The sequence below is a fragment of the Drosophila albomicans genome, chromosome 3 (assembly GCF_009650485.2).
Source record: "Drosophila albomicans strain 15112-1751.03 chromosome 3, ASM965048v2, whole genome shotgun sequence".
Classification (NCBI taxonomy): Eukaryota; Metazoa; Arthropoda; class Insecta; order Diptera; family Drosophilidae; genus Drosophila; species Drosophila albomicans.
This window is the reverse complement of record NC_047629.2, coordinates 53,128,090-53,155,519: the sequence shown is the minus strand read 5'-3', so window position 1 is coordinate 53,155,519 and position 27,430 is coordinate 53,128,090. Positions and strand designations below refer to the sequence as shown.

The 27,430-nt window shown below is 42.6% G+C and overlaps 14 protein-coding genes across 16 annotated transcripts; 9 read left to right on the top strand and 5 right to left on the bottom strand.

Moving 5' to 3' along the window:
• The first annotated feature begins 152 nt into the window (after positions 1–152).
• LOC117568223 (uncharacterized) lies at positions 153–982 on the top strand. The gene has a single exon (XM_034248696.2). It carries the CDS (start codon positions 179–181, stop codon positions 593–595), a length of 417 nt encoding a protein of 138 aa, XP_034104587.1. The 5' UTR covers positions 153–178; the 3' UTR covers positions 596–982.
• Positions 270–5,672, bottom strand: LOC117568209 (kinesin-like protein KIF18A). 2 transcript variants are annotated; one of them, XM_034248679.2, is made up of 5 exons: positions 5,002–5,672; positions 3,853–4,936; positions 1,328–2,135; positions 1,138–1,269; positions 270–868 (listed from the first exon to the last, which is right to left on the bottom strand). In XM_034248679.2, exons 1-5 carry the CDS (start codon positions 5,298–5,300, stop codon positions 741–743), a joined length of 2,451 nt encoding a protein of 816 aa, XP_034104570.1. In that variant the 5' UTR covers positions 5,301–5,672; the 3' UTR covers positions 270–740. The 2 variants fall into 2 exon arrangements, with proteins under 2 accessions (XP_034104570.1, XP_034104571.1); XM_034248680.2 differs by lacking the exon at positions 270–868 and adding an exon at positions 931–1,082.
• Positions 2,738–3,685, top strand: LOC117568216 (ribosome-recycling factor, mitochondrial). Its single transcript, XM_034248690.2, has one exon. The coding sequence runs from the start codon at positions 2,810–2,812 to the stop codon at positions 3,611–3,613; it is 804 nt and encodes a 267-aa protein (XP_034104581.1). The 5' UTR covers positions 2,738–2,809; the 3' UTR covers positions 3,614–3,685.
• Positions 5,673–5,827: 155 nt separating the features above from the next.
• Positions 5,828–8,901, top strand: LOC117568213 (protein FAM76A). 2 transcript variants are annotated; one of them, XM_034248685.2, is made up of 6 exons: positions 5,828–6,053; positions 6,478–6,542; positions 6,604–6,717; positions 7,162–7,255; positions 7,497–7,928; positions 7,992–8,901. In XM_034248685.2, exons 1-6 carry the CDS (start codon positions 5,967–5,969, stop codon positions 8,406–8,408), a joined length of 1,209 nt encoding a protein of 402 aa, XP_034104576.1. In that variant the 5' UTR covers positions 5,828–5,966; the 3' UTR covers positions 8,409–8,901. The 2 variants fall into 2 exon arrangements, with proteins under 2 accessions (XP_034104576.1, XP_034104577.1); XM_034248686.2 differs by lacking the exons at positions 5,828–6,053; positions 6,478–6,542; positions 7,162–7,255.
• Positions 8,902–8,904: 3 nt separating this feature from the next.
• LOC117568221 (adrenodoxin-like protein 1, mitochondrial) lies at positions 8,905–9,705 on the bottom strand. Its single transcript, XM_034248695.2, has 3 exons — positions 9,531–9,705; positions 9,400–9,451; positions 8,905–9,338 (listed from the first exon to the last, which is right to left on the bottom strand). Exons 1-3 carry the CDS (start codon positions 9,637–9,639, stop codon positions 8,987–8,989), a joined length of 513 nt encoding a protein of 170 aa, XP_034104586.1. The 5' UTR covers positions 9,640–9,705; the 3' UTR covers positions 8,905–8,986.
• Positions 9,706–9,933: 228 nt separating this feature from the next.
• On the bottom strand, positions 9,934–10,992 carry LOC117568219 (heat shock protein 67B3). Its single transcript, XM_034248693.2, has one exon. It carries the CDS (start codon positions 10,744–10,746, stop codon positions 10,159–10,161), a length of 588 nt encoding a protein of 195 aa, XP_034104584.1. The 5' UTR covers positions 10,747–10,992; the 3' UTR covers positions 9,934–10,158.
• Positions 10,993–12,340: 1,348 nt separating this feature from the next.
• LOC117568224 (rhodanese domain-containing protein CG4456) lies at positions 12,341–13,077 on the top strand. Its single transcript, XM_034248697.2, has 3 exons — positions 12,341–12,564; positions 12,628–12,787; positions 12,859–13,077. The coding sequence occupies exons 1-3, from the start codon at positions 12,444–12,446 to the stop codon at positions 12,917–12,919; spliced, it is 342 nt and encodes a 113-aa protein (XP_034104588.1). The 5' UTR covers positions 12,341–12,443; the 3' UTR covers positions 12,920–13,077.
• A 386-nt stretch (positions 13,078–13,463) lies between these two features.
• Positions 13,464–14,327, top strand: LOC117568220 (heat shock protein 22). Its single transcript, XM_034248694.2, has one exon. The coding sequence runs from the start codon at positions 13,680–13,682 to the stop codon at positions 14,220–14,222; it is 543 nt and encodes a 180-aa protein (XP_034104585.1). The 5' UTR covers positions 13,464–13,679; the 3' UTR covers positions 14,223–14,327.
• A 738-nt stretch (positions 14,328–15,065) lies between these two features.
• Positions 15,066–16,062, top strand: LOC117568218 (heat shock protein 27). The gene has a single exon (XM_034248692.2). The coding sequence runs from the start codon at positions 15,101–15,103 to the stop codon at positions 15,710–15,712; it is 612 nt and encodes a 203-aa protein (XP_034104583.1). The 5' UTR covers positions 15,066–15,100; the 3' UTR covers positions 15,713–16,062.
• A 518-nt stretch (positions 16,063–16,580) lies between these two features.
• LOC117568217 (heat shock protein 26) lies at positions 16,581–17,417 on the bottom strand. The gene has a single exon (XM_034248691.2). It carries the CDS (start codon positions 17,306–17,308, stop codon positions 16,670–16,672), a length of 639 nt encoding a protein of 212 aa, XP_034104582.1. The 5' UTR covers positions 17,309–17,417; the 3' UTR covers positions 16,581–16,669.
• A 235-nt stretch (positions 17,418–17,652) lies between these two features.
• Positions 17,653–20,024, bottom strand: LOC117568212 (heat shock protein 67B1). Its single transcript, XM_034248684.2, has one exon. It carries the CDS (start codon positions 19,833–19,835, stop codon positions 17,961–17,963), a length of 1,875 nt encoding a protein of 624 aa, XP_034104575.1. The 5' UTR covers positions 19,836–20,024; the 3' UTR covers positions 17,653–17,960.
• A 3,012-nt stretch (positions 20,025–23,036) lies between these two features.
• LOC117568441 (heat shock protein 23) lies at positions 23,037–23,849 on the top strand. The gene has a single exon (XM_034249109.2). It carries the CDS (start codon positions 23,158–23,160, stop codon positions 23,701–23,703), a length of 546 nt encoding a protein of 181 aa, XP_034105000.1. The 5' UTR covers positions 23,037–23,157; the 3' UTR covers positions 23,704–23,849.
• A 992-nt stretch (positions 23,850–24,841) lies between these two features.
• Positions 24,842–26,016, top strand: LOC117568439 (heat shock protein 27). Its single transcript, XM_034249107.2, has one exon. The coding sequence runs from the start codon at positions 24,958–24,960 to the stop codon at positions 25,624–25,626; it is 669 nt and encodes a 222-aa protein (XP_034104998.1). The 5' UTR covers positions 24,842–24,957; the 3' UTR covers positions 25,627–26,016.
• Positions 26,017–26,353: 337 nt separating this feature from the next.
• LOC117568440 (heat shock protein 23-like) lies at positions 26,354–27,160 on the top strand. Its single transcript, XM_034249108.2, has one exon. It carries the CDS (start codon positions 26,484–26,486, stop codon positions 27,036–27,038), a length of 555 nt encoding a protein of 184 aa, XP_034104999.1. The 5' UTR covers positions 26,354–26,483; the 3' UTR covers positions 27,039–27,160.
• Positions 27,161–27,430: the final 270 nt, after the last annotated feature.

The window sequence follows — 27,430 nt, the reverse complement described above, 5'->3', positions numbered from 1 at the left end:
ACAATAATACTGTGAACAAAACTTATCTTAACCAAAATAAATGTACGCTTATTATAACAAAAGATTGACAGTATTGTTTACTTCTTGTGTGACATCTCAAAGGAGTCACTGGGCTGTGACTTAATGCTTCTTGCTATAAAAGAGTTTTGTGTGGCAAGCGATCTACAAAGTTGACAACATGCAACTGTTGGTGTTGTTTGCATTCTGCTGCCTGGCTGTCGCCTTGGAGGCAACACAAAAACCGGAGGCAACTTTTTTGCCACGCTACACGCTGCTGTCCGAGAGCAAGAAGGATGAACAGCAACTGGATAGACAACCGAACATCGAACAGCAACCTTGGCGGCGTCTTTCGTACTCCAACTACGGCAACAATTGGCCAGCAGCTGCGCCAGCTGCCTCGCTTGCTGCCCTCCTCGGTCCCGGACTCTTACTGCTGGGCGTTAATTTGGGAGCTCTGCTTTATATGCTGCTGGGCTTGCTGGGATTGGCGCCTACACAACGCTTGGGCGCTTGGCAAGCAGGCGAGTTTTATCGCAATGATAGACGTGAACAGTTGGGAGCTGGCAAGGAAGCGGATATGTATTTGTTAAACTAAAGCGTTACGCTAGGGTTACGTTATTTAGCTTACAGAATATATATATATTTTTTGGGTTAATTACAACTAAAAATCAATCAATTCAAATCGAAATCAAATTAGTAAGTTAACTTGTTTAAATCATAGAAAATGTGAAGACGTAAAATTATTTTTTAATACGAAAAGAGGCGGCTCGATTTATTTTAACCACCGGCGCGTCCTTGCCGCCCGTATTTATTGTTCCCACCAGTCGGGAAATGGGTTTTCGCATCATCGCCGTGCCGCCGGCGAGAGCTGTTCGCAAAAAAGAGACAAAAAAGAAATAGAACGAAATTTCAATTAATATAATTTGCAAATAATAAACCCAACTTTTATCTATGCCTAATAAAAAAAAAAAACAAAACAAAACTTGATAGTTACAGATTAGATTAGAAAATTTGAAATAAAGAAATAAAAATTGTCAGACAGCATCAATGATCACGTCAATCTTCTTTCTTGCGCCTAAGCTCTAAACAAGTGATAAGCATTTATTGCATTAATTCATTAAGAATTCGCCTACTCACTTTTTGCTATTAGAGCACGCGGACTTTTCCTCACACAGCCATTGGAGAAGGTCTTGAGATTCTCCTTTTGTATCGCTGCTGCGCAGGTTCGCTTCAGTTCTTGAGTGCTGAACTTGCTCGACTTGAACAATGCTGCAAATAGATGCAAATTAATAAAAGATTTTAAACAATTCTTTTGACTTTCACCTACCCTGCTTAATCTTCTCCTTTTCCGTGGAACCGCAAACACTCTGATCCGAGATCATGTCCGATACGATGCGTCGATTAACGACGGGTCGTGGCTTTGTCACAGTTGCTGTCAGTGCCTTGTGCTGTTGGTTCGCATTGTGGGTTAACACTTGCGTCACATTCAGATTGCAGGGCCTCTTAAAGACGTGCGCAGTCTCATCGTTGTTATCCTCATCCGAATCTGTGTCCTCACAGCTATCGACACCCAAATGCAGCACAAAATCACTGTCACTGACTGTGTGTGTTCGACGAGCTCGCGCTCGTTTCCTTGCACTGCTCGTTAACGGCTCTGGTGGCTCTTGATTCTCCTGCAGCTGCTCAGCCAGCAATTCATCCAACTCTGTGTCCTGCAGTGAAGCTGCTGTTTCAGCTTCGGTGAAACGCATTCGACGCTCGAGTCGCGCGTACGCAGTTTGTATGTCTGGCGTCAGTTTCTGTGTCTCCTCCAGGCGATCGTATAGCTGATGCAGCACATCGCTGCCATTGGTAAAGGATTTCAGCAGTAGATCTGAATTCTCGACCAATTCATTGTTGATGGCCGTCAAATGACCGCAATTCATTTGCTGCTTGGACAGCTGCACCTCCAGATCCTTGTTGCTCAGGTATTGGTTGAGGATGTGATAATGCTTGGACTCCTTCACCTCCTGCTTCAGTCGCTTCAGATCCATGCAGGCAGCCTCCAACTTGCTGCGCCATTCGGGCAACTGATCGGTGTACTTTTGTGTCCTGCTGCTTAAGGCACTTAAGTAGTTCGTAAACAACTTATAATCCTACGAAAAAGAGGAAAATTAATAATTAAATTAAGAAAATATTCATTAAAGCAGAAATTATAAAACTAACATAAATTAATATTATTAATTAGATAACATTTAAATTCAAATCCAAAAAATGGCATTGCCTTTTAGAATATAATGAAGTAATGATAAATAAAAAAAAAATTAGCAGTTTGTAAAATAAACAAAATAATATAACAGTTAAATTACTAACAAATATATCATTGGCTATTCAAATATAATTTAGTAATATAGAGAAATAAATAAAATTAAATAAATAATAATACATTTTAACAAAATAAACAAAATAGATTATTCAAAAAACTTCAATAGTAAATAAATATAACATAAATTTCTATTAATTTAAATAATTTTATAAAATTAGATAATATAAAAGAAATAAAGTTAAGCTTGCACTTAATAACAATTATAATTTAAATTATATCATCAAAATTAATTCATTTAAGTTGTTATCTGCAAATTAACAAAATTTTAAATATCAAAACAAACACCCATAACAAAATTTTGTAAGCAAGCTTTTTGCCTGAGCAGCGTACCGTTTTTAAAGGCTGCAAGGCAGTTGACAGCACTTGCCACAAACACTTGATTGTTGCAAACAAGTTGGCAGCACCGCATTTACTTTACTGCTTATTTTTAATTATTATTTTGAAATGCTCGCAAAAACTGGCGTTCAATTTTTGGGGCTTAGTTTGCGACTAACTCGAGTTCGCCCCGGAGTAAGTCAACTTAATAAATGGCAACAGCAACTCCAGCAACCAACACAGACAGCAGCTGGAGAAGCTTCGCCAAGTCCGCTTTGGTTTCAGCAGACGCGCGATTATGCAAAAGGCAAGGACCGCAAGAAGGAGAAGGGCGGCAAAGGAAAGCCGGTCAAAGTGGAGATCAATGAGCAGCAACTTCGCGAACTGATCAATTTGGACTCTCTCAATGCACAGATGGAGAAGTCAGTGGCGCAAATGAAGGACGACTTTATCAAGAATCTATCGTTGCGCTCCACAAGCGGCGCCATCGATACTCTGCGCATCAAAGTTGACGGCGCAGAGCATGAACTCCAGGAATTGGCGCAAATCTCAAGAAAGAATCCTAAAACAATTATTGTGAATATGATTGCATTTCCCCAAACGATTCCCGATGTGTTGCGTGCCATCGAGAAAAGTGGCATGAACCTGAATCCTCAACAGGATGGCACTACACTCTTCATACCTATACCCAAGGTGACCAAAGAACATCGCGAGCATCTTTCAAAGAATGCCAAGGCCATGTTCATCAAGTATCGCGATGCTATACGCGACATACAAAACGCACAGATCCGCAAGCTGAAGAACAAATCGGATATAGCTAAGGATGATGCATTTGCTGCCCAAACTCAGGTCACAGCCATAGCGGACAAATTTATTGCGGAGGCGGACAAACTGTTGGCCAACAAACAGAAAGAGCTGCTGGGCGATGCCTAAAACTATGATTGAGACTTAAGACTGATAATTGCTGTTGATTCTGTTACCACAATAAATGTTACTGCCTCACAACTACGAATGGGTTGTGTCTTTGTCAAGCACTGGTTGAAATCAAGGCTACGATTTGTGTTTTGCTCGGTTCTTAAACCAATTTTAAGTTTGTCCTATGCTTTGATAGTTTAGTTAGTCAACACAAACTACTTTTTATATATTGTTAGACACTAATAATGTTCACTCACCTCTTGTAGCACCCGTTGATCCATCGTCAGCACCTTGCGCAGCTGCTCAAAGTCCTTCTTCAGCTTCTGGCGATAGCTCAAACTCTGGATCTTGCTGCGTAGGCCAATGACGCACTGCTGCAGCTTCGTCACCGTGCTGTAGACAGCATCAATCTTGCTGTACCAAGGCGTCAGCTGAGCAGGATCAAAGCTGTGCTCATTGCTGGCTCGCTCCAGTTGCGCCAGCTTAGCCTCCAGCAGCTTGTTGCGCTCCATTAGACGCTCCTGCTCCACCATCACCTCGTTGACCTTCTTTACATAGAACTCCTTGGGCAAATTAGACTTCAGCACATTCTGGCGCAGCACAGTGCGTATCTTCTTCGCACGACTCGCGTACTTTAATGTGTTGTAGGTGTCTTCGTATGTGATGGAACTCATAGATACATTAGCCACCATCAGAGTGCGACAATTGCCGCCCAGTGAATCCTTTAGAATACGCGTTAAATTCGAGTCACGATACGGTATGTGCTTCAATCCATCGGCCAGCTTATTGATGCAATTCCCCAGCGCCAACAGACTCTTGTTGATACTGGCTCCCTCCTTGAAACGCATGCCCATGCCCTTTGTGCTGGCAGCACGTTCGCTGCCCGCCAGATCAATCATCGAAAGCTTCACGCTGCGTTTGGTGCCCGTCGTGCGATCCGTGATGCGAATGTGCACCTGGAAAATGGCATGTGAACGGGAACTCTCTGCATTAGCATCTGTGGGATGTTGTGTGCGATTCGAATTGCCCAGCGTGAGCATGCGCAGCAGCTCTTCCGCACTGTATATGGGCGTCAACACCAAACCGCTGACCACAACTCCATTGGAATCCTCGCGCAACTTTAGCGGGCCTGTTTTTGTGAGCAGGTTCATCACCTGTTCGTTGTACACCTCTAGATAGCTGACGCCCACATCAAATTTACGTGTGTCCTGTTGCATTTGGATCTTCTCGAAAAGATCGCGCATGGTGAGGAATGTGATTCCAGGACAGTTCTCGCTGCCCAGCATTGTGAATGTCTTCCCCGCCCCTGTTGCGCCGTATACAAACACCGAGCAATTGTACCTGTCGCAGAGAGAGGGATAGCTACAGAGAAAGCGAGAGAGAGAGAGGTATTCCAGTCGACTTACCCATCAAGCACTGCGTCGACCAGCGGCGCTGTACATTCTGCGAATATATCCTCGTTGGTGCGTTCTGTATCGTAGACTCGATCATATTCCATGGATAGCTTTTTGTTTGTGCGCTTCGAGATGTCGCGATACTGTTGTTTTGCGCCTTGGAAAAAGAATTCATCGTCCTCTTCGTCGGGATCGAACAACAGTGACGAACTGTCCATCACTTTGATGATGCATCTTTGATTTTGTTCCTGTTCCCGCCGATTATAGGGACGCACGCGCACTACCACTTTAATATTTGTTGGTTCGGGCATCTTTTCTACTGTTTATTGACACTTTTCGCTTATTTCGTTTCTATATTTTATCAAAATTAGTACAGCCTAAAATGATCGTTGTTGTTTGAATTGTTTGAATTTGTCTTTTTTGCTTTATTGCTTTGCGGCGTCATTCTTTCAATCGAACTGAACTGTATTTAGAACAGGGTTGCTTTGGAGCGTGACCGCCGCTTCTGTTTCTACGTAAAGGATCGACTCAAGCAACGGGTCACACTGATCGATTCGTGTATATCGATTCATTTACAACGCAGATGGTCACTCAGCAAAATGTCGCAATTCAAAATGTTGGTATATTTTCAAAGCCTACAGCCATGTCGGACACTTTTGCGGCAACGTTTGCATAGTTTTTATTATTATTTTTATTTGTGTTCATTACCTCCGAACTTATTCTAGTTTTATTTATACTCCTGCAAAACACGATTATAAAAAATTGACATTTTACTGTATTGCGGAATTGGTATAATTTCGTCAAATGTCAAAGCGAAAAAGCATCATTTGAAAATCAACTTGAGGTCACACTGTATTCCACTTTGGTAGACTGTTTGCGTCGCCTCTACTATAATCGCAAATTCGAGTCAAAAGAGAAAAGAAATACACAAAGAAAATTAAAAAATATATATCACAAATAAAAAAAGCAAATAGAAAATGAGTGGAAAAGTATTATTCGCTTGCTCCAAATGTTTTTCTCGGCATCCCTACGAAGAATTATCATCAGGGCAGCAGCTTTGCAAGGTTAATATAAACATCTACAAATGCGAATTGAAAAAGAGCTGAAAACGAAATAAATGCAACAAACAAAAACATTTTGTGTGTTGGTGTATGTGTGTGTGCATATATGCAAAAGCAAAGGATGTGTGTACGTGGGCAATTGTGTGTGTTTTTGTGTATTTTTTGGCAATAATAAAATACAAATGACGCGTCGTTTGCTTTGTTGCGAAAATTTTTTGCTGCGCATTAACGTGAAAAATGGTCGTGAAGAGGAAGAGCAGCAAACAAGCAAAGCGGTGGCAGTTTTTAACGATGCTTGCTGCAGCCGCTTCAACTGCGGCAACGTCTTGTGACTAATGAAATATGAACGTTTCAGCCAACAAAATTCTGCCGAAAACAACTGCATCTCACGTTTCACACTCCATTTTGTTGTCTTCCTTCTCCACAGGTGTGCCGTGGTTCTACCTCAGTTGTTAAATGTACTTACTGCCGCTCGGAATTTCCCTCCGCCTCGTAAGTTGAGTGCCTTAAATTTCCCTAGCTATTCTTTACCAGTATTACTCTTCATTTGCAGCAAATCACAGAGTGCCTGTAAAAAATGCGAACACTATCTGGGCAAATATGGGAAGCCCACAGCTTGTGAGTGCTGCAAAATTGTCGCGGCCTTCGGCAGCTCCAAATGCATGAGGTGAGTTTCTTTTCGTCTGCAATTCAACTTCACCACAAAAACTATGACGACAAACTGTGGTCAGTTTTTGATTTGAATATTAAGCGCGCTGTAATTTGAATGCACAATCTTGAGTCTGAATTGAAAATAGAAATTGCTTTAGAGTGTATTTGAATATGTTTGTTGTATCAAATCCCAAACAAAAACCTGTCCTCAACTAATTAATTGTGCCTTCAAAATACATCAACCTTGGCGCTGTTGTCCTATTCTTCAGTAGTTTCTCTCTCTCTATTTGTCTTCTTGATTTGCTCAAGTAAAACGCAAAGAAAAACAACGTCTCTTATGAACGCAAAACATTTTTCTCTCTTCTCTTTTCTGCAAAAAAAAAAAAACGAAACAAAACGAAAAAACGAATCGATAAAAAACCACTTTAACCAAACCAAAATATCACTAACTGCAAAATAGATGCGCCAGCTACGAAGCCAAGTATGGACCACCCACACAATGCGACGAATGCAAGCTGCGATCAGCCTTTGACAGGCGCGACGAGAACAAAAAGGTCAGCGACACTCAAGAGGACTTGGAACCACTTAATTTTAAAAACCATATATCGTTATTTTTAAGTCAAAAAAAACAATGTACTAAACCGCGGCTTTGTGACGCAAAGTCACGCCTCCATTTCGAAGAGTTTATAAATCTGTATTTGCGTTCATAAGAGAAGCGTAGTTTAGGCCAGTTTAGAATTTAAGCTAATCATTGTTATACCTTCTGTAAAAATGTAAATTATCTCCTTGTTGCAGGTCAATGGGAAGATTCTGTGCTGGCTTTGTACCTGCGCCTATAAGCGTGCTCTGTTAAAGGCCCAGCAGGAGGGTCGAATATCCATGTCAAAGAAGCGACCCCATGAGAAATCATCCTCGTCGTCGGCGCATCGAGACAGCTCGTCGCAATCGGCCAAGAAGCCAACACGCGGTGGCGAAATTGGCAAAAATGCTGGCAACAATAATGCTGGCGGTGTTACAGCTGTAAGCGGTGCTGGACTCGATTTGCCCGATAAAATATCGCGTGGTAATGGTGGAGGAAATGGCACAATTGCAGCGCCAGCTGCCATCAATGTGGACACAAACTCATCGGATCATGTGGTGGCTATAACATATCTAAAGGAGCGCATTGCCAGTCTGGAGAAGCGCTTGAACCAAAAAGACAAGGAACTGCTGGAGAAGGACAAGCAAGTAAGTAGTAAAACACTTGAAATGCTTTAAAAGAAACTGAATTTATTACTGGAAATCTTGCAGTTGACAGAGCTGAAGGGCAAAAACTTTGAGAAGGAGAACGATATGCGCAACAGACTGAAGGAGGTTGAGCGTCTGCATGACATGAAGGTGGACAACTTGAATCGCAAGGTCGCCAGTTTGCTCAAAGAACTGGCCGTGATGAAGAAGAGCGGCAACAACAAACAGAAAGGCGGCGCCATCAAAGCTGAAAAGGAGGCGATCAAACGCGAGAATCTATCGCCCAAAGAAGAGATTGTGGCTGCTGCTGCGGCTGTTCCAGTTGTTGTGTCCGAGAAGCAGGCGAGCAAACGAGCGGAACCCGAACGGGATCTGGACAAGGATGAGAAGAGTCGCGATCGTGACGAGGAGCGCAACAGCGACCAAGATCGTGGCAGCGTGCATTCTCGCTCCGGTTCCAGCAGCCCATCTTCCAACTGAAAGGGGGATGCGGGCGCACACACATTCAACAAAAACAAAGAACTCCCTCCCCCCCAACGAGCATCATCGAAACACACAAGAGGGCACAATTCAATCAGATTGCGATGCAGATTGTGATGCGTATTTGTTGTAATTTGATTTTTAGTTTGTCGCTATACTATTGATATATAGACCTTTTTTTACCATTACTTTCTTTAATTGTAACATAATCTTTACAAAAATATTGTTTCATACCATTTTTTACATGTCTTTTCTCGCCACATTTCCCCAACACAAAAAAAAAAAAAATTGTTCTCACTTTTGTTTTCCTGTACTGCGCGCTTTCATTGAATGTAATCATCGATTAGAAAATGTAATAATATATAGGCTCAACAAATTTTCTTTAGTTTAATTCTTCTTCGCCAAGATGAAACACATACAAAAAGAACGAAAGCATTGTTTAAAATACTTAAGAATATACACAAGTTGGGAATACGACAAAAAAACAAAACAATAATTGTAAAATACCATCTCTTCTTTTATTATTTAATTAACAATATATAGGTAATAATGATTAGATGTTTATCGCAGCACAATGATTAATGTGGCTTTGGCTTGTGCCCGTCCACATAGAAATTGCGCGTTGCCTTTGGCAGCTCCAGCTCCATGCCTTCCATTGTCTTATCGAGCACTATTTGGCAACCGAGGCGGGAATTCTCACGCAGAAACGGCGCCATGTCCAGCAGGTCGTCTTCCTTCTCGTCCGCCTCGTTGAGCACATCCAGATACTTGTTCTGCACATACACATGGCACGTGGTGCAGGCTAACGACGCCTCACAGGCACCTTCCATCTCAATGCCATGTCGATGGGCCAGATAAAGCACATTATCGCCAACCTTGCCCTGGACCGTGGTGCGTTTGCCATCCTTGTCCACGTACGTTATGTTGACACTGCCAACGAGGTATCAATTTAATTTCATTGACAACATCTCAATCTCAGCACTTTACTTACATTTCATCCGGCGATTTGGGATCTTGCCATTCGTATTCGCCATGACGCAGAACTGCAAGTGAATAATTTCATAATATACGATTGCCATTTCCAAGTGACAGCGGTGTCCAGTTTCTCTTAGGCATACTTACAGCTTGTGGTGTGCAGTGCTTTGCTGACTGTGTTAACGGGTGATTTAAAAACCTGCTTTGTAATTATTTGATAGGAATTACGCGACTGGCGCAAAAGTAAACAAAACATTTTTAAGGTTACAAACTAGAGGTGGGAAAATATTCAGTGACCATGAAGGTGTCATCACTAGACTAAACAGCTGCCACAGACGTTATAAATAATGAAATTAAGAAGTGTGCCCCTTTTTAATAAAAGAATATATAATTTATTTTATTATTAAACATTATTCTTTCAATTATCTGTCTTTGATCTAGTACTTATTTCAATGCATCACAGTATTCGATTATCGCTCATCACTGACTGCGCTTGTTGCGCCTACTTATCGCACTTATCGATAACAATGCGCGCATTCAAACTGCTTGCAATCGAGATTTTAAAATAGCTTTATTAATACTGATAAATTGGACAAGCAATTAATCTAATTTTGGATAATGTGAATAATTACATTTAAATGAATTAATATTTTAAACACTAAAATGAATTATTAAAATGGGGTTTTGTGCATAATTTTGAGTTCCTTGCGGTCGTGCAATGACAATGAGAGTCTTGGTAAATCACTTGGCTGCTGTTGCTGCTACTTCTGTTTGTTTACTTGGCTGCCTCGCCATCTGCTGCAGTCGGCTCCTTGTGTCCATTATTCTTGGCCTGCACAAACAAATCGGACGGTCCCACATGCTTTATGGGTATAATGCGCTCCTCGGCATCCTCGGGTGCAACTAACGGTGGCACTGTGATGGACAGAACGCCTTCGTCGGTCAAGGTCGAGGCAATTTCATCGGCATTGTACTCCTTGGGCAAGGGATAGCGACGCACAAAGTGCCGCGAGACATGACCATGCTCATCCTCCCGCTCCTCATGCTTGCCCTCGACAACGATGCAATTGTTGACCAGCTTCACACTCAGCTCGCCCGGCTCAAAGAGTCCCACATCGAGATTCACCTCAAAGTTGCCCTGTCGCTTGACCGTGCTGCTTCCACCCAGCTCATCGCGATGCTTCTTGGCCACCAGGTGATGGGCATGAGCTCCCATCCGAGCAATCATGCCCAGCGTGTGCAAGTCCAAGGAATCGTGATGTCGCGAATGCATGCGACGATAGAGTCGATTGGGAAACATGTCATGGCCATAGTACATGGAATCCGGCGAGTCCAGATTGAGCACAAATGGAATGTCTGGCATCGTCTTTTAGCTTTTTCTTTCGCTATTGATTGAACAAGAGTTCCGGATCTGTATCTGGTGTAAGTTCACTGAACCCAACTGCGACTGCTGCCGACCTGCGACCTGTTTTCCAATTGTTGACTGGAGGGTTGATTTGCCAGCGGGTGTGAAAGAGGTACAAAGAGGTGCACAGACGTTGTTGCACTTGTTGTCCCACTCACGCACAATTTAACTCAAAAGTCGCGACGCAAATGCAAAGTTGTGGAGGCCATCGTTGACTTTTATAGTCCGACTCCATGCCAAAAGCTCTGGCAACACGAGCTTTTTTCTGGAGCGACAATTTGGAAGTTTCTGGAGCAAAGTTTTCATTGCGACGGATGCGCTGTGCTGTTGAATATGCGGTAATACTGTGATATTATAAAGTTTAAAAAAATACGTTCAATAAAACGAATGGCAATTAATTTAACTTAAAAATTCATTTTTAACAAGATTTTAGAACAACAAGTAATTATTAATGAAATTATTCGCAGTGAATCTAGCAATATTCTTTGGATTGCTTCCGGAAATTTATAAATGAATGAAATTCTGGGGATAAACTCTTTTTATGGTTTCATGGTTATTATTAAAAGAAAATTGAAATTAAGAATTTGTTAAAAACATTATTGTAACTATTTTATTATTTATTTATATTTTTGATTTTATTATAAATTTATTGTTAAAATGAAATTTGTATGTATGTATGTTTATACAACAAAGCGATGATGGGCTTAGTTAGGATCTTATTAAAAAGCTCATAAATTAGAATTCTCGAAAATTTTAAAAATTAAATTTTAGAAATTATTGTTCATTTTGAAATAAATGTTTTATTTATTTTATTATTATTTGTATGTATAAAAACAAGACCTTAAATACCATTATCGTTTTAACAAGAATTTTATTTATAAATTAGAATTCTCTGAAATTCCAAAAATTAAAATTTAACTACTTGAATATTTTAGTGATTAGAATTTTAGAAATTCTTCTTCACATTCCTTACCGAAAGTGGAAATCTTGGGAAATGTGTGGAGCAAGTGCCAAGTTTGGTAATCTTGAAATCTTGAAGTTGCGAGGTTGCGAACTTGGAGCTTTTGGAGCGAAAGAACGATAAACCCGAAACCGCAGACATTTGTACGCTCGAAATCGAATTCGATACGTTTTAAATATATAAATAAATAAACATTATCGGTTAGTTGGTGTCTGGAAGACGCTCAATACCAAACAGTTAACGTTAGTTTTTTCGTTCACATTGAAAAAATTCTAAGCCGAACTGAAATCCGATGAGTTGTTGGCGCCGTCGTCGTCGTCGCCGTCGCCAATTAGCGCCGACAGCGCGTTACCACAAAGCGACAACAAAAACAACAACAACAAGAGCAAAGCAAAGTTTTGTATTGCGATGCCTAATCTCAAATCTAATACAGAGCCAAAGCTACGCTGCGGTTGCTTTGTTGTACATTGCACATACATACATACATATGTACGTACGTACAACATTTTTGATAAACCAGCAGCGACGTCGCTGCCGACGTCGCCGTCGCTTTGGTTTGCTTTAACAATAAATGCCAGTGCTGGAGTAAGCAGTAAACTCAGTGATCTGGCGACACGCAAAACACACACACAAGTGAAAGCAAAGTTTCTACACATTTTGTACGGATTAACATTTTCAATTGACGTAACACACAATGGCCACCTATGAGCAAGTTAAAGATGTGCCAAATCATCCAGAGATCTATTTGATTGATGTGCGCAACCAGGACGAACTGAAAGCCACTGGCACCATTCCAGCTAGTCTCAACATTCCCTGTACGTATTCACATTATTCCACTGGAATGAACTTCCATTTACTAAGCAACCCTTAATATCTAGTGCCCGATCTGGATGCGGCTTTAAAGTCGAGCGCTGAGGACTTCAAGCAAAAATATGGTCGTGAAAAGCCTGGAAATAATGCTGACATCATTTTCACTTGTCGCTCGGGAAAGCGTGCCAAAGAGGCTGAAGCAATTGCCAAGAATGCGGGCTTTACCAAGTGAGAGTTTATCAATTCTCATCTAATTTCTAAGCTCTTATATTTTATCTCTATCTTTCTAAATTTCATAGCATACGCGTCTACAGTGGCTCTTGGCTGGAATGGGCCGAAAAGGAAGGTCTGCCCAAGTAAGATCGAAGGCTATCAAAATGCCGCCTGCACATGCTCATCTTTGGCTCATAGTTTATAAAACTATAATCTTTATTTAAATCTTAAAATGTATGCTTTTTAGATATACGCACATTACTTTAGTCAAATTTATGGTTTCGGATTAAATTGGTTAAATTCTACTCTTTCTATACTACTTCAATTAAAGGTGAATGGTGAAATTTGGCAATCACAAAGTGTTTACTTAGATAAGCTGAGCAAACTCAAGCAAATACTTTGTTACGTTGTTATTGTGCCATGGCGTAACGTAAGCAAATATACAACACACACACACACACACATGTACTTTTGTACTCTCCCTCACTTTGCTTTTTTTGCGCACTCGCTCTCCCGCGCACTCTCTCACTCTCTTTTAGTCTTGCTCTTTTGTTTTGTTTTGCTATGACCTACCTCAAGCTTTACAAGTGCTGCATATGCAGCTGTAGTTAAAAATAATCGACATTTCGATAGTTATCGAGAAAACACGAGAGAACATCAGCGAAGTTTTCTATGTAGCCAGCGACCTGTGACATTTTCAAAGGCCGCACAGAAAATTGCATCAGCTGTTGCCGCGCGTCGAGAGAGCGCCGGAAAGTTCTCGGCAAACGGCGTGACATATAAATAGCAGCCGGGCACGCGCTTCGCTCACATTTCGAAACAGTTGATCAAAGCAGACAGAGCTCCGAAGAGCTTTTCACAAAATTACATAGAGGGAATTTCATCAAAAACAACCGGACTTACAAAGATGCGTTCGCTGCCCATGTTTCTGCGCCTGGCCGAGGAGATGTCACGGCTGCCACGTGTGGCGCCCTTCCAGTCGCCCTTGCATTCGCTCTTCCACGATCCTCCACTGTGGTCGGCGGTTGCATTGCCCCGCAACTGGAAGCAGATCGCGCGCTGGCAGGAGCAGCAGTTTGCACCACCGGCCACAGTGGGCAAGGATGGCTATCAGGTCAGTTTGGATGTCAGCGTCTACAGGCCCAACGAGTTGACCGTCAAGACCGTCGACAACAGCGTCATCATCGAGGGCAAATCGGAGCAACAGGAGGATGAATTGGGTGGCTATAGTTCCCGTCAATTCTTGCGCCGCTTTGTCCTGCCCAAGGGCTACGATGTGGAACAACTGACCTCTAGTCTAAGCAGCGATGGTGTGCTCACCATCAGCGTGCCCAATCCTCCAGCTGCCGAGCAGGAGGCGCTCAAGGAGCGCGTGGTGCCCATTCAACAAACTGGTCTAGCGGCGGACAACGTCAAGGCGAATCCTCCCAAGGAGGATAAAGAGAAGTGAACAACAATATCCTGGTGCCATCTTTCCCTTCCCTATTCGTATTTATCTTTAGAGTAGCTACAAATTCAAAGTCTGTAAAATTAGCAATAAATAATCACAAAGTAATGCATTTGCGTGTATTCGACTGTGGGATACCCGGTAATACTCATTACGAAATTGAAAGAGAGAATAGAAGAGAATTATCAGACATGTCATCTAAGGATAGATATCCCTTTATAGTTTGGGCTTTTCATTCTGATTTGAGTTTGTTTTTTAAGGAACCGATGTTTCATTCTTTTAATATACCCCTTTACCTAATAAGTATTGGGTATTAAAACGTAAACAAATAATATGCATCTACTTTCGCTTGGCAATCGCCACTTGCACTTTATGTACCATCTCCTTCTCCCGATCCCGTGGAAGCCTCCTCTTCCTGCTTTGCCTTTTCCTCCTCTGTCCGTTCCTTCTAGTTTGTTGTTTCCTTCTACTTCTGATGTTTTCTCCTCCGTGTTGCCTTTATATTCTTCTAATGCCATCTCCTCATCTGTAGCCTCTTCCTCTTCTGTTGCCTCCTTCACATCTGTTGCCTCCTCCTGCTTTATTGCTTGTTCCCCGCCTGTTCGCTCCTCATCTTTTCCCTCTCCTACACTCTCCTCGATGACGTCCACTTGACTCGCGTCCAACATTGCGCTTGCATCTTGTTTGGCGACCTTCGCGCATCGAGCAAATGAATCATCAATCCCCTACACATTGCCCATCCGCATCCGACACGAGTCGAGGCCAATTGCTCGTCGTCTTCGTTGTCGTCTCTTGATGATGATCAACGTCGCGTAGGCTATAAAAGCGCTGACGGCGCCGTTGACAATTTTTATAAGCATCTTGAACGCGCGCATCTTGTGATGGCTTTGGTGCGAAGCTCCTCGTATCGTGATCTTGCCCGGGAATTGGATCGTCCGCGTCCGCTCTACCAACCGCCCTACGACTTGTATCCCTATCTCTGGGATGATCCACGCAGCTGGTGGCCCAACACTACTGTTCCCTCCGCTTTAAGCAGTCGGGATTATCTGCGTCCCTTGGATGAGCTGGTGTCACGTCGAGTGCGCAATCAATTGATCCAATCCTCGCCTTACGAATGGGCGTATCCCATGCGATGGGACAACTACTATGCGGGGGAGCGTGTGCATGCGGATGAGAAGGGATTCCGCATCGATATCGATGTGCGTCAATTTCGCCCCCATGAAATTGTGGTGAAGACCAACGATGACTATGTCATGGTCGAGGGTAATCATGGCAAGCGCAACGAAGGCGCCAATGGCTACGTGGAGCGACACTTTGTGCGCAAATATCTTCTGCCCCGCGGCTACAACGCCAACGAGGTCATCTCGGACATCTCCACCGATGGCATTCTCACCATTAAGGCGCCTCCGCCACCACCAGCCAAGTACTACAGTCCCAGCGAGCGGTTGGTGCGAGTGCATGAGACGGGCAAACTGGCGTTGCCCTGGAAATAGTGCAGAGCATCCTCCTTCTCCTCCTCTTTAGACTGCCCCTGATTCAAGGTGAACTATTTTTGGCGCAGCGAAATTAGTTTTAAATAAGCAAAATAAATATGTGTGCAAGCAATGGCGGCAACAACAACGTAATGCGCAATAAACCGTTGCAGCAGGTGCAAGAGTGCAGTGTGACCCTACGGAAGTGTGACCGCCGCAAAGCTGTCCTTAAAAAATATACTAGCCGGCTCAAACAATTATACTAAAGCAGACAGCATCCTTTTGCAGCATATACAATTTGTTCAACTCAATATACTAATAATAAAAATACAGCGAAAAAGAGAACAAAAAATACTTTACGTATAAATAGACTATTTTTATGCTTTGAATTTGCATGCATGATTTACAACAGCAGCAAATGGCAATTGCTTCCGTAAAATTATAGACACCTCCAAATTAAACGGAAATAGTCACAGAAAAATTGTCTTATAATTTTGCTATGAACCTTAGATTCACATCAAATGGCAGCAAAGTCTCAACATAAAATCTTGACTGCAAAATTTGTTTGAAAGGAAATGCATATAAATTGTGTCGTTCAAATGTTAAGCCTCATTTTTGTACTTTATTGACTACAACAATTCATTAGCGCCATTTTTGATGTTATAAAAAGCAACCAGTAAAAAGTATGTACGTACTTTCATAAGTGATGTACATTCATACATACAGACATACATAAACTTAATAAACTTCTTAACTATTCAAACTTGTAGTTTTTTAATGAAGCTGGCAAAGGCAAATATATAAAACCATTAAAAATCACTACCTAAAAAAATAAAATACCAAATGTTTTTATTTCCCATTTTCCAAATGAATGACAAATTTGTATATATTCGTTTTTAATCGTTTATTTTAAGTCTTTTGCTCAATAAATACAATGGGTATAAAATCACAGGAAATGTGGAGGAGATGCTGTGCAGCCTACTTGGTGCCATTGGTGAGCTTCTCCTCAGGCTTTGTCTCCGCGGTATTCGACTTCACATTGAGGTGAGCTGGTCCCACCTGCTGGATTTGAATGTGGCGCGCCTTCGATTTGTCCTGAATGGCCTGTGGCTTTGGCACATTGACAGTGAGCACGCCATCCGAGGACAACGAAGACATCACCTTGTCAGCCTCGTAGCCTTCTGGCAAGGCATAGCGCCGTACAAAGTGCCGTGAGATGTAGCCATGATCATCTTCGCGCTCCTCGTGCTTGCCCTCGACCATGATGGAGTTGTTGACCACCTTGACAGTGAGTTCGTTAGGACTGAACTGTGTGACATCCATGCACACCTGGAAGCCATCTTTGCCCACCTGCGACATGGGCATATTCCAGGCATCTCCAGCTCCGTTGGATTGCTTGAGCATGTCACGCTTTTGACGATTGCCCATCAACAGCTTGTTGTTGGCGGGCGATGTGGGGCAGGCAGGATGTGCGCACTGCCAGGGATTCATCAGCAAGGATGGTGTTGTGGACCACGATTGCAGCTGGCGGGGATGCATGCCCATGCCAAAGTCGTAGACGGGTTGACGTGTGCCCTGGAGGGCGTCCATCAGCGAGAGCATATGAGACATCGACATCTTTTCTGATTTAAAGTTTTCACTTCTTTTTAAATTTCAACTTTGCTTTTCGCACTGCGAAAGTTCTGTTTGCACTAACAACTGTTAAACAACTGTAATGGCAGCCGCCTTGGCGTCGGCTTTTTATAGCCCTAAAATTGCAGCTAGTGCGTGTGTGTGTGAGTGTGACATTTCTAGAAACATCGCGCCCTTTCTATTGTGAGAGTGGGAGAAACATATGTACATGTCTGACAGCTAGATGCCGGTTTGTATTTGTATGTGTGTGAAAGAGCGCGCGACTATGAAATAAAGAGCTTTAAAAATGCAACGGCAACACAAACGCAAAAGGGCAAACGACAAACAAATACTCTTTGAATTCTTTATTTACTTGTAAGTTAAGTACATAATGTGCTTAATGTTTACTGAATACTTGTAGTCGTAATTGTTTCACACTTTTGCTGTGTAGGAAATCATAATTTCATATCATAGTTTCATCTCTTCTCTGCGTTCTCTTGGGAACTCGTGTCTCTTTCTATCTCTCTAATATTCTTGGTGTATTTGCGAATTTGTGGAATTAAACACAAAAAACATTTAGAGCATAAAACGCGCAAATTTCTCTTAATTCTTGTGGTTGTATGTAGTTGTAGTTCTCTTTAATTCAGTCTCTCTTTATTCATTTGGCCTCTTCAGCCTTGCCGCCGGCAGCGACAGCGACAGCAACGGGAACTGTAACTGTGACTGCAGCACCATTCTCATTGTTGGCCTGATTCTTGGCCAGCAATATGGCTGCATCCTCAGCAGCAATTTCCTCGGCACCTTTGACGCTCTTCTCCTCCTTTGGTGGCTCCTCTGCTGCCGTTGTAACCGTTTCTGTTTTGGCTTTCTTGGCGGCTGGCATCTCATCCTCCTCGTCCTGCTGCTGTTGCTGCTCCTCTTTTTTCTCGGCGATGCTTGACTTGCCATTGGCATTGGCATCTTCGGGTTTCGTTTCCTCTGCAGCGCTGCTGCTGCTGCTGCTAACGGCGGCGTCTTCTTTGGCGGCGCTTGCAGCTTCGGCAGAGTCCACTTCCATCAGAGACTCTGACTCTGGCTGCTGCTGCTGTTCGCCGTTGTTGGCACTCGAATTAGAATTGGCAATGGAAGTAGTAGTTGTGGCATTGTTGTTGCTATTGGAAGTTTGCACATCGGGCTCAGTCTCTGTCTCTTTTGTTTTTGCATTTGCAGTTTCTTCTGCAGTCGTAGTCGCAGTCGCAGTGGATGTCTCAGCTGCGTTGGCGTTGGCGTTGACATCGACGGCAACAGCGGCTGCCGCAGTTGTTTCTACATTGCCATTGCGCTCTTCAGCGCATTTCGAATCGCTGCTCTTCGGCTCGCTGTTGCTAGAGTTGGTGCTGCTCTTCGGCTCGCTGTTGTTGTTATTCGTAGTGTTGTTGACTGCGCTCTTCGGCTCGCTGCTGGTCGTGTTGCTCTTCGGCTCGCTGTTGTTCGTGATGCTCTTCGGCTCGCTGCTGTTCGTGTTGCTCTTCGGCTCACTGTTGTTGTTATTATTCGAGTTGTTGCTCTTCGTCTCGCTGTTGTTGTTGAGAGCAGCCGATGCTGCAGCTGTTTTTGGCGCTGGCTGCGCTTCAACTTCGTTCGTTGCTTTTGGAGTTGCCAACTGCACATCCTTCGGCTGCTGCTGCTGTGGCTGCTGCGACTGCGACGCCGACTGCAGCTGCTGTATGTCGACAATGCGCTCCACGGCTCTCTCTTCACCCAACTTGGGAGCGGGCGGCGGCGGTGGTGGCGCACGAACAGTGAGAATGCCGTCCGAAGAGAGCGTGGAATGAACGTCGGCCGGATCGAAGCCCTTGGGTAGCAGATATTTGCGTATAAAGTGACGCGAGATGACCCCATGTCCGTCCTCCTTCTCGTCGTGCTGCCCCTCGACGACGATGCAATTGTCGATGGTCTTCACACTGAGCTCGTCGGCAGCGAACTGCTTGACGTTCATGCTCACCTGGAAACCATTCCGATTGACCACCGAGTAGGCAGAGGAAGAAGTTGCTGCTGTTGTCTTGGCTGCTGCTGCTGCTGATGGTGTTGCTGAAGAGGAGGAGCAGGCGGAAGCGGCGGAGGAACTCGAGTTGACCTTGTCGCCCATCTCTTTCTCCAACTCCAGCAGCGACTTATTGCAGCAGACGGTCTTGGCTCCGGCCACACGTCCATAGGGATGATGACGATGTCCCATTCCCATGCCCAATCCCAATCCGCTCTTAATGGGCACCCAGAGCATCGATGTGCCCCCTGCTGGCGGGGAGGAGGAGTGGCCAAGACGTGTGGCAGCCACACGGCGACCCGATGGCGGCGACAGCTGTTGTTGTTGTTGTGCGCCTTGTGTTGAGGTTGCTCCTACTGTGGCGGCTGCCAGCTGCTGCTCCAAGGGATACACACCGAAGCCACCTCCCCCAACCTCATCCATGAGGTCCAGGCCGAGATTAAGATTGCGTTGCAAGTTGAAGTCGTGCAACTCCTCCGCGAGATCGAGTATAAATGGTATTAATGACATTTTCTCTTCTCTTCTCGTTTTTCACTTTATTTGCTGGCTGGGATCTCTGGATGATGCGACACTGGACACTAGACACTGGACTTGGACACTCTCTATATAGGAGGAAAACACGACGCGTTGCGATGCGATGCGTTGCGCTGCGATCCGTTCCGGCTTCTAACTGGATGACGTTTGAGGGCTTATTGCTGAATGCGGCTGCTTTTAAACGGCTGTGCAGCGCTGAATGGAAAACGTTTTGTCTGGCCTGGAAAACGTGCCTGGATGAGTGGAAGGCAGCAAGCAGCTCAGTATCGCTCTCTCCCTCTCGCACTCCTATGCAAAGTGAAGTGAGGCTGTGGCGAAATAATCATTGTTTATTTGCACAGTTTTTGGGAATTGTCGAAAAATAAAATCAATAGCAGCAAACTGGCGACAATCATGAAATAAGAGCTGAAAACATATACAAAATGTACATACAAACATTCATACATACATACACCACATACATACACACATTTACACACACTCATGCTATGTTTATTTGCAGACAGCTTTGCTGGCAATTTTCCGGTTGGCAGAACAAAGAAAGTATTCCAGGCAAAAACCGGCAAACTTGACAAACCAACAAAAAAAAAAGTCGAAACCGGCTTCAGCCTCTCGCGACCTACGCCTTTTTGCCCAGACACACACTCAAATTAAACTACAAACACCCATACACACACACACACAACATGTACTATTCACACACACTCACGCATACGCTGCTGCGTCGCATGTAAAGTGGCCATGTTGCAGCTGAATTCCCACCGCTCAGCCGGCAAAAACAGCTAAAACAGCTGAGAGCGCCAGCAACAAACAACAACAACAAACCGCGACGTTCAGTGCCGGCAACTACAACAACAGCTGGTTGGCTGCGTCTCTCCAGCGCATGTGTGTGTGTGTCTGGAAGGCCGACCGGCAACAACGACGACCGCGACAGCGACAATTTCGCCAATGATAACAATAAGCTGCAGAGCAGGATGGAGATGGCAAAGTCAGCAGCAGCGAAACATGCGCAGTGTTGTCAACCGTTGGATGGCGCTGTAATGTAGACTGCACACTTGCATACACGTACATATATGAGAGCAGCGATTGCAACTGTGTGCAGTCGTCAGCAGCAAAGCAGCTGTGGGTGAGGCGCTGCCTTGTATGTAAGTATGTATGTATCAAATGGAAGTGCACGTATGTATGTATGGTCATGTGTATGTGTGCAATCAGCGTCCAGACGAGAGGCAGACAATCGTTGTGGAGACTTGGGCAACTGTGCGATTGGAGAGAGGGTTGCAACTTGCAAAACGCAGCAGCAGCAGCAGAAGCAGCGAAGGTGTATGGTAATGAAATTGCACACACACACATGCAAGTGCTTACACATTCATACACTTGTCGATATGTACGTACGTTTGTGTATGTGTTTGTTTGTCAGTTGTGGAGAGCATAGTCTGGAAGTGATGAAGCAGAATGAGATTACAAATGTAAGAACTGAGGATTTGAGTGCAGAGTTACATTCCTACATATTTTTTGTGTGCATACATACGAGTATTTATCTACATGTCAATTAATTGTATTCAACAATAATGTTATTGTACATATGAACATATATATATAATATGTTATGTATTATGTATATGTACATTGGCTGTACACTACGCTGGAAAGCCAGGCTGCAAATGCCGCTTAAACGTAAAACGTGCAGAAATACGCATAAATACGCTGACATGAATGGTATCTATTAGAAACATTTATATCTATGTATGTATGTATGTATGTATGTATATATGTATGTATGAATATATGTATGTATGTATATATGTATGTATGTATATATGTATGTATGTATGTACATTTGAAATAACAGTGCTTACATACATAGGTACTATGTATGTTTATGTACATACATACATACATATGTAGATACCTACAGACGTGAGTTCATACAGCAGTGAATATGAATGTATATGTATATACATATGTACATATATGCATAGGTATTTAAATACCATCCATAAAGGTATAGAAACTTTTTCATATTCATACAGGCAATTAGATAAGAAAATGTGTTGACAATCAGAAAATTAGATCTTAGAGTACATTTTTTTTTAAATTCCAAAACTATGCTCTTAAGTTTATTAACATTTATTGGTTTCGTTAAGTTTATAACTAGCTTAATTAGTAATATTATAAAATACCAATGTTTAAAAATATACTAAATATACTAAAAAATAAATATACTAAAATATACTAAACTTGTTAAATACAAAATTTCATGCTCTTTGCTGTGTACTTTATTTTATTTCTTATTAAAAAGTCTTCGAAAGTTATGAAAGTTTTGAGACGCACATTAAGTAATGAATTAAATTACAGAATAATCGTCTAAGTACGCCAACAAAACGTGTAAACAAAGACCTATTATGTCATTTATGTACCTTTGTAACTTAAAACCAGCTGAAGATAGTATATAGCATAAAAGGAAGTTGATATTTAAGGTAGAATCATGAAGTACACATTCTTTTCTATGTACGAATGTATGTACTTAGGAAATAATTACTTAAGAGGTGTACAATATATTACATACATACATATATGTATGTACATACACGTAGAATGAATGTCACAGTGGGTCAAGGGTTCATTTCTTTGCCTTGAATTACAGAATTTCTACTTACATCTTTTGTAAAATTGTATTTATTGAGTTTTTTAATATAAAATATGTATAATATTAAGTACATTAGTGTTTTATTTATGAAATGAAAATTAATGCGATTGGCAAAGCATCTTTCTTCAGATAAGTTTATCTGGCAGTTGCCAGAGCCGCGTAGAATATTCTTTCAGTATCTTTTTCAGCTGCTCCTCTCTCTCTCTCTCTTTCACTCGCTGTTTCTATTATCATACTCACGATGAGTAATTGTAACTGTAATTTGTGTGTTCATCTGTCGCACTCTCGCTTTCTTTCAGTGCCATGGCGATTGTTGCGTATAAATATTGTACATAATGCAATACATAATATGTATTTATGTACATTCTTTTCGCATGTACATTTTTCGAGCTGCTTCCAGAACAATTTTCTACGCGAAAACAGAGCCAGAAGTTTCGCTGTCCCTTTGACATCTGCCCCGTCTCGCTCACACGCACGAAAGCTGCCAACGAAGAGGCGAGCTATAAATAGCCGACGATTCGTTTGCTCGGCATCAGTTCGAAACGCAAAGCCGAAGCAACAACAAGTCGCTCGCCAAGGAGTTGGTGTGAAAAAAAAAACAACAAATCAGCAAATAGTAATTAAAATACACTTTCTTATTTGGAGAATACTATGGCTGCCAATCTTCCATTGCTACTCAGCCTGGCTGATGATTTAAATCGCATGTCCGTGGCTCCATTCTACGAGTCACCCTGTTGCTGGCGTCGTCAGCAGAGGAATCCTTATCTGGCACTCGCCGCACATCCTTTGGAGCAACAGCTGAAGCAACTGGACAAACCAGCCGCCTGCAAAGTGGGCAAGGATGGCTTCCAGGTGTGCATGGATGTCGCTCAATTCAAGCCCAGCGAACTCAATGTCAAGGTGGTGGACAATTCGATTGTCGTCGAAGGCAAGCATGAGGAACGCGAGGATGATCATGGCTACATCACCCGGCACTTTGTGCGTCGCTATGCTCTACCGGAGGGCTACGAGCCGGAGAAGGTCGCCTCCACGCTGTCCTCGGACGGAGTGCTCACTGTGAATGTGCCAAAGCCGTTGGCCATCGAGGAGAAGGGCAGCGAGCGCATTGTTCAGATCCAGCAGGTGGGACCAGCTCATCTCAATGTGAAGCACAATGCCACGGAACAGATTGAGGAGGCTGCCACCAATGACAAGTAAATGGAGCATCAAATCATCACCAAGTCATACATCATTATACTATTAATAATTATAATAATCAAAGTCAATGTCTGTTTTATATACGAAATACATCACGCATTAAAAAATAATACAGTGAGTCATCATAGTATAGCAACACCCATTATTTTAAAAGCATAAAAGAGATTGTAACTGCATTTACTTTTTACGATATAACAAAAATCGTAATGAATTAAAAATTACACTTAGTCAAAAATATTTTAGCACACCTATCATTATTAGTGGCTTACATCAAATAAAACATTTGCATTGTAACTGCATTTACTGTTTACGAAATTATGTTTATATTATATATTATAACTTCATTTATATTATGAAATGGTAATAAAAAATATTAAATGGTAATAAAGGACTTTTATTATGCACCCATAAACGTGTGTGCAATTACTTTTGCGAGTGACTTTGACCAGGGCTGCAGCAGTGCAATACAGAAAGTTTTCGGGCAAACACACACACATAAAAAGGGTACATAAGTATGCATGTGTGTACACATTTTTGCAACTTTTTCATCTGCGAATGCATCAGCACCGAAATGTTTGCCGCAAAGAGAGCACACAAAAAAAATCAATCCGTGTCTGAGTGTGTTTGCTATGTACCGCACACACACACAGAGAACACATTTGCACTTGGGCAATAAATAAGAATGCCACAAAAGGAAAACAATAACAAACCGGCTGGGCAAACAGAGATAGCATGAGTTCAATGCACTTGCATACACTCAACGTCGCGCTCTCTTCCCTATCACTCTCTCTCTCAGTCGCGGTGACTGCGCTTTGCTCTTGCTTTGATTTAGCACTTTAGCATTTAACACTGCTGTGCAAAAATGCAAAAGGAAATAATTAAAATAAATAGCTGCTTAAACATTTACAATTTATTTTCATACATTCATACGTACATTTGTCGGCATTTGAAAACTTCAAGAAATTGCAAGAACTTTCTGAGTGAGATCGAGAGAGCGAGCAAACAAACAAAAAGTTTAGCCGTCTCTCACGCACACAGACAAAAGAAAGAGCACAACGCTGGCAGAGAAGAGCGCAGCAGCAGCAACAAGCGGTCGCCCTTTGGCGTCGGTATAAAAGCGTGCGTCGCCGTCGCCGCCGCCAGAATTGCAATTGAAACGTCGTCGTGAGAATAACTGCTGTGCAGAAAAATAAGCGAAGAATTAAAAAAAGTACATAACATAAAAGTAAATTACATTATATACAAACATACAAGATGTCGATTGTTCCACTGTTGAGCTTGGCACGCGATCTCGAGAGCGCCTACAGCGACTGGGATCATATGCTGGACGATGACTTCGGCTTCGGCGTGCACGCGCACGAACTGTTCCACCGTCCGCGCCTGATGATGCCACACCATGTGGCACATCGTCGTCGTCCCCATTTCATGCCCTATGAGCGCAGCAGTCATCATCATCAGCTGGTGCCAGCATCGCGTCGTCGTCCATCCGGTGGACAAAATGCGCTCTTGCCCATCATTGGCAAGGATGGTTTCCAGGTGTGCATGGATGTGGCACAGTTCAAGCCCAGCGAACTCAGCGTCAAGGTTGTGGACAAAACGGTGATTGTCGAGGGCAAGCATGAGGAGCGCGAGGATGGCCACGGCATGATCCAGCGTCATTTTGTGCGCAAGTATACGCTGCCCAAGGAGTACGATGGCAACGAGGTCGTCTCCACTGTCTCCTCGGATGGTGTGCTCACGTTGAAGGCGCCGCCGCCACAAGACAAGGAGCAGGCGAAGCAGGAGCGCATTGTGCAAATTCAGCAAACTGGTCCGGCTCACTTGAGTGTTAAGGCGCCAGAGGGCGCCACCAGTGCTGTGGCTGCTGATGGCAAAGGAAAGGCCGAGAATGGAGCGAGCGAGAAGATGGAGACCGGCAAGTAGACGAGATTTAGATTGAGAGAACGAGATGGCAAAGCGAGTTTAAGATGGCGGGCAATAGGAAACGAAATGCAGGGCTGCTCGCAGGAGAGTTCAAGACTAAAAACCACAAACACACACACACACACGCATACAAAGGCAACACTTGAACATCGCATAAAGAGAATATTCATCACAGCACATTGGTGTAGTAGCATTAAGCAATTTTAAAGCCACATTTAAGATTCACTTTTTAACCAGTGTGCTTAGGCCTAAGAATGTGTATTTTGAAAATACGATCACATGTGTATTATTTTAAATATGTAAAACAACACGGAAATTTAATTGTATTTGTATGTCATTTGCATTTATACTGTGAGAATCCAATAAAGCTACAAATAGAACTAAATCAAATTTGTTATCACTCACTACCAAAAAATACTTTTTCAGCGACTGATTTGCATACAATAAGCACATAAATATGTATATTTATGTATGTGTGTACATTTTGCATCTGCATAAACAAATGCATTAAATTTTGTTTGCGGCATTTTTACACACACTCATATAAAATCACTCTCTTAAGTTTCTCGAACCCTCTAGAAAGCTCTCGCTGTTTCTCGCTCTTCATTGCTAAAACTCTGTCTCTTTCTAACGTGACTACGATGTTTTCGATACATCGTAGTAGGCTCGCGATATTTCTAGAAGAGAGCGCGCTGTGGTATAAAAGCAGCTCTGTCGCTCGTTTTTGACTCAGTTGAAAAACTAATCTCGTCAGAGTCAGTCGAATTAATTCGTCGTGCGCAAAAAGTGGAATTTCGAAAATTCAGTTTTCTTTTAAAGTTACATTTTTATTTTGACCGATAAAAAAAATAAAAAATATGTCACTGTGGAAAATGTACAATCCTTATTGCATCGTGTATCCAGAACTAAGCATTCCTCGCATGCATCAAAGCAATCGCCACAGCAAGCGGGCCAGAGGCGTCTTGAAGCACTTCAACGAAGCAGATGGAGCAGCTGGCGATGGTTGGCTTGATTTGTCGTTCGACGTTCAGCAGGGCAAAGATGCCTTCCAGGTCTGCATGGATGTGAGTCAGTTCACTCCCAACGAACTCACTGTCAAGGTGGTGGACAACTCCATTGTCGTCGAGGCCAAGCACGAGGAACGCGAGGATGATCATGGCTACATCTCACGGCACATTGTGCGTCGCTATTCCTTGCCAGAGGGCTACGAGGCTGACAAGGTGGTGTCCTCGCTGTCCTCGGACGGAGTGCTCACTGTACGTGCACCCAAGCCGCTGGCTATAGAGTCCAAGGAGCGTGTGGTGCAGATTCAGCAGGTTGGACCGGCTCATCTGAATGTGAAGCACAACGAGGCCAACAACGATGCACCGGAGAAGCCAAAGGAGAATCTCCCGGCTACCAAGACTGCCTAAGCTAGTCATATAATAATTCCTCATTGTCAAAAATAGTATTAAAACCAAGACATTAATTAATGTTATAGTATAAACAAAAGGCTGTTAACGAATAAAACCTCAGTTCAAAGACAATTAAATAACCAAGTACTTTTTTCTTAATATAATATACATTAATAATAATAATAATAATAAAATTATAAATTAACGACAAATAAATAAAATAAAAAGAAACTAAAATTTAAGCTAAATCAAAATTAGAATAAAATATAAAATAGATTAAAAATTTCTATAAAATTCAAAAAAAAAAAATTGAAATAAAATAAAAATGAATTACAATATAAAACAAGAAAGAAAGCTACAGCCGAGTATGCTCGACTTTGAGATAGCCGCTATACATTTAGAATAAGAGC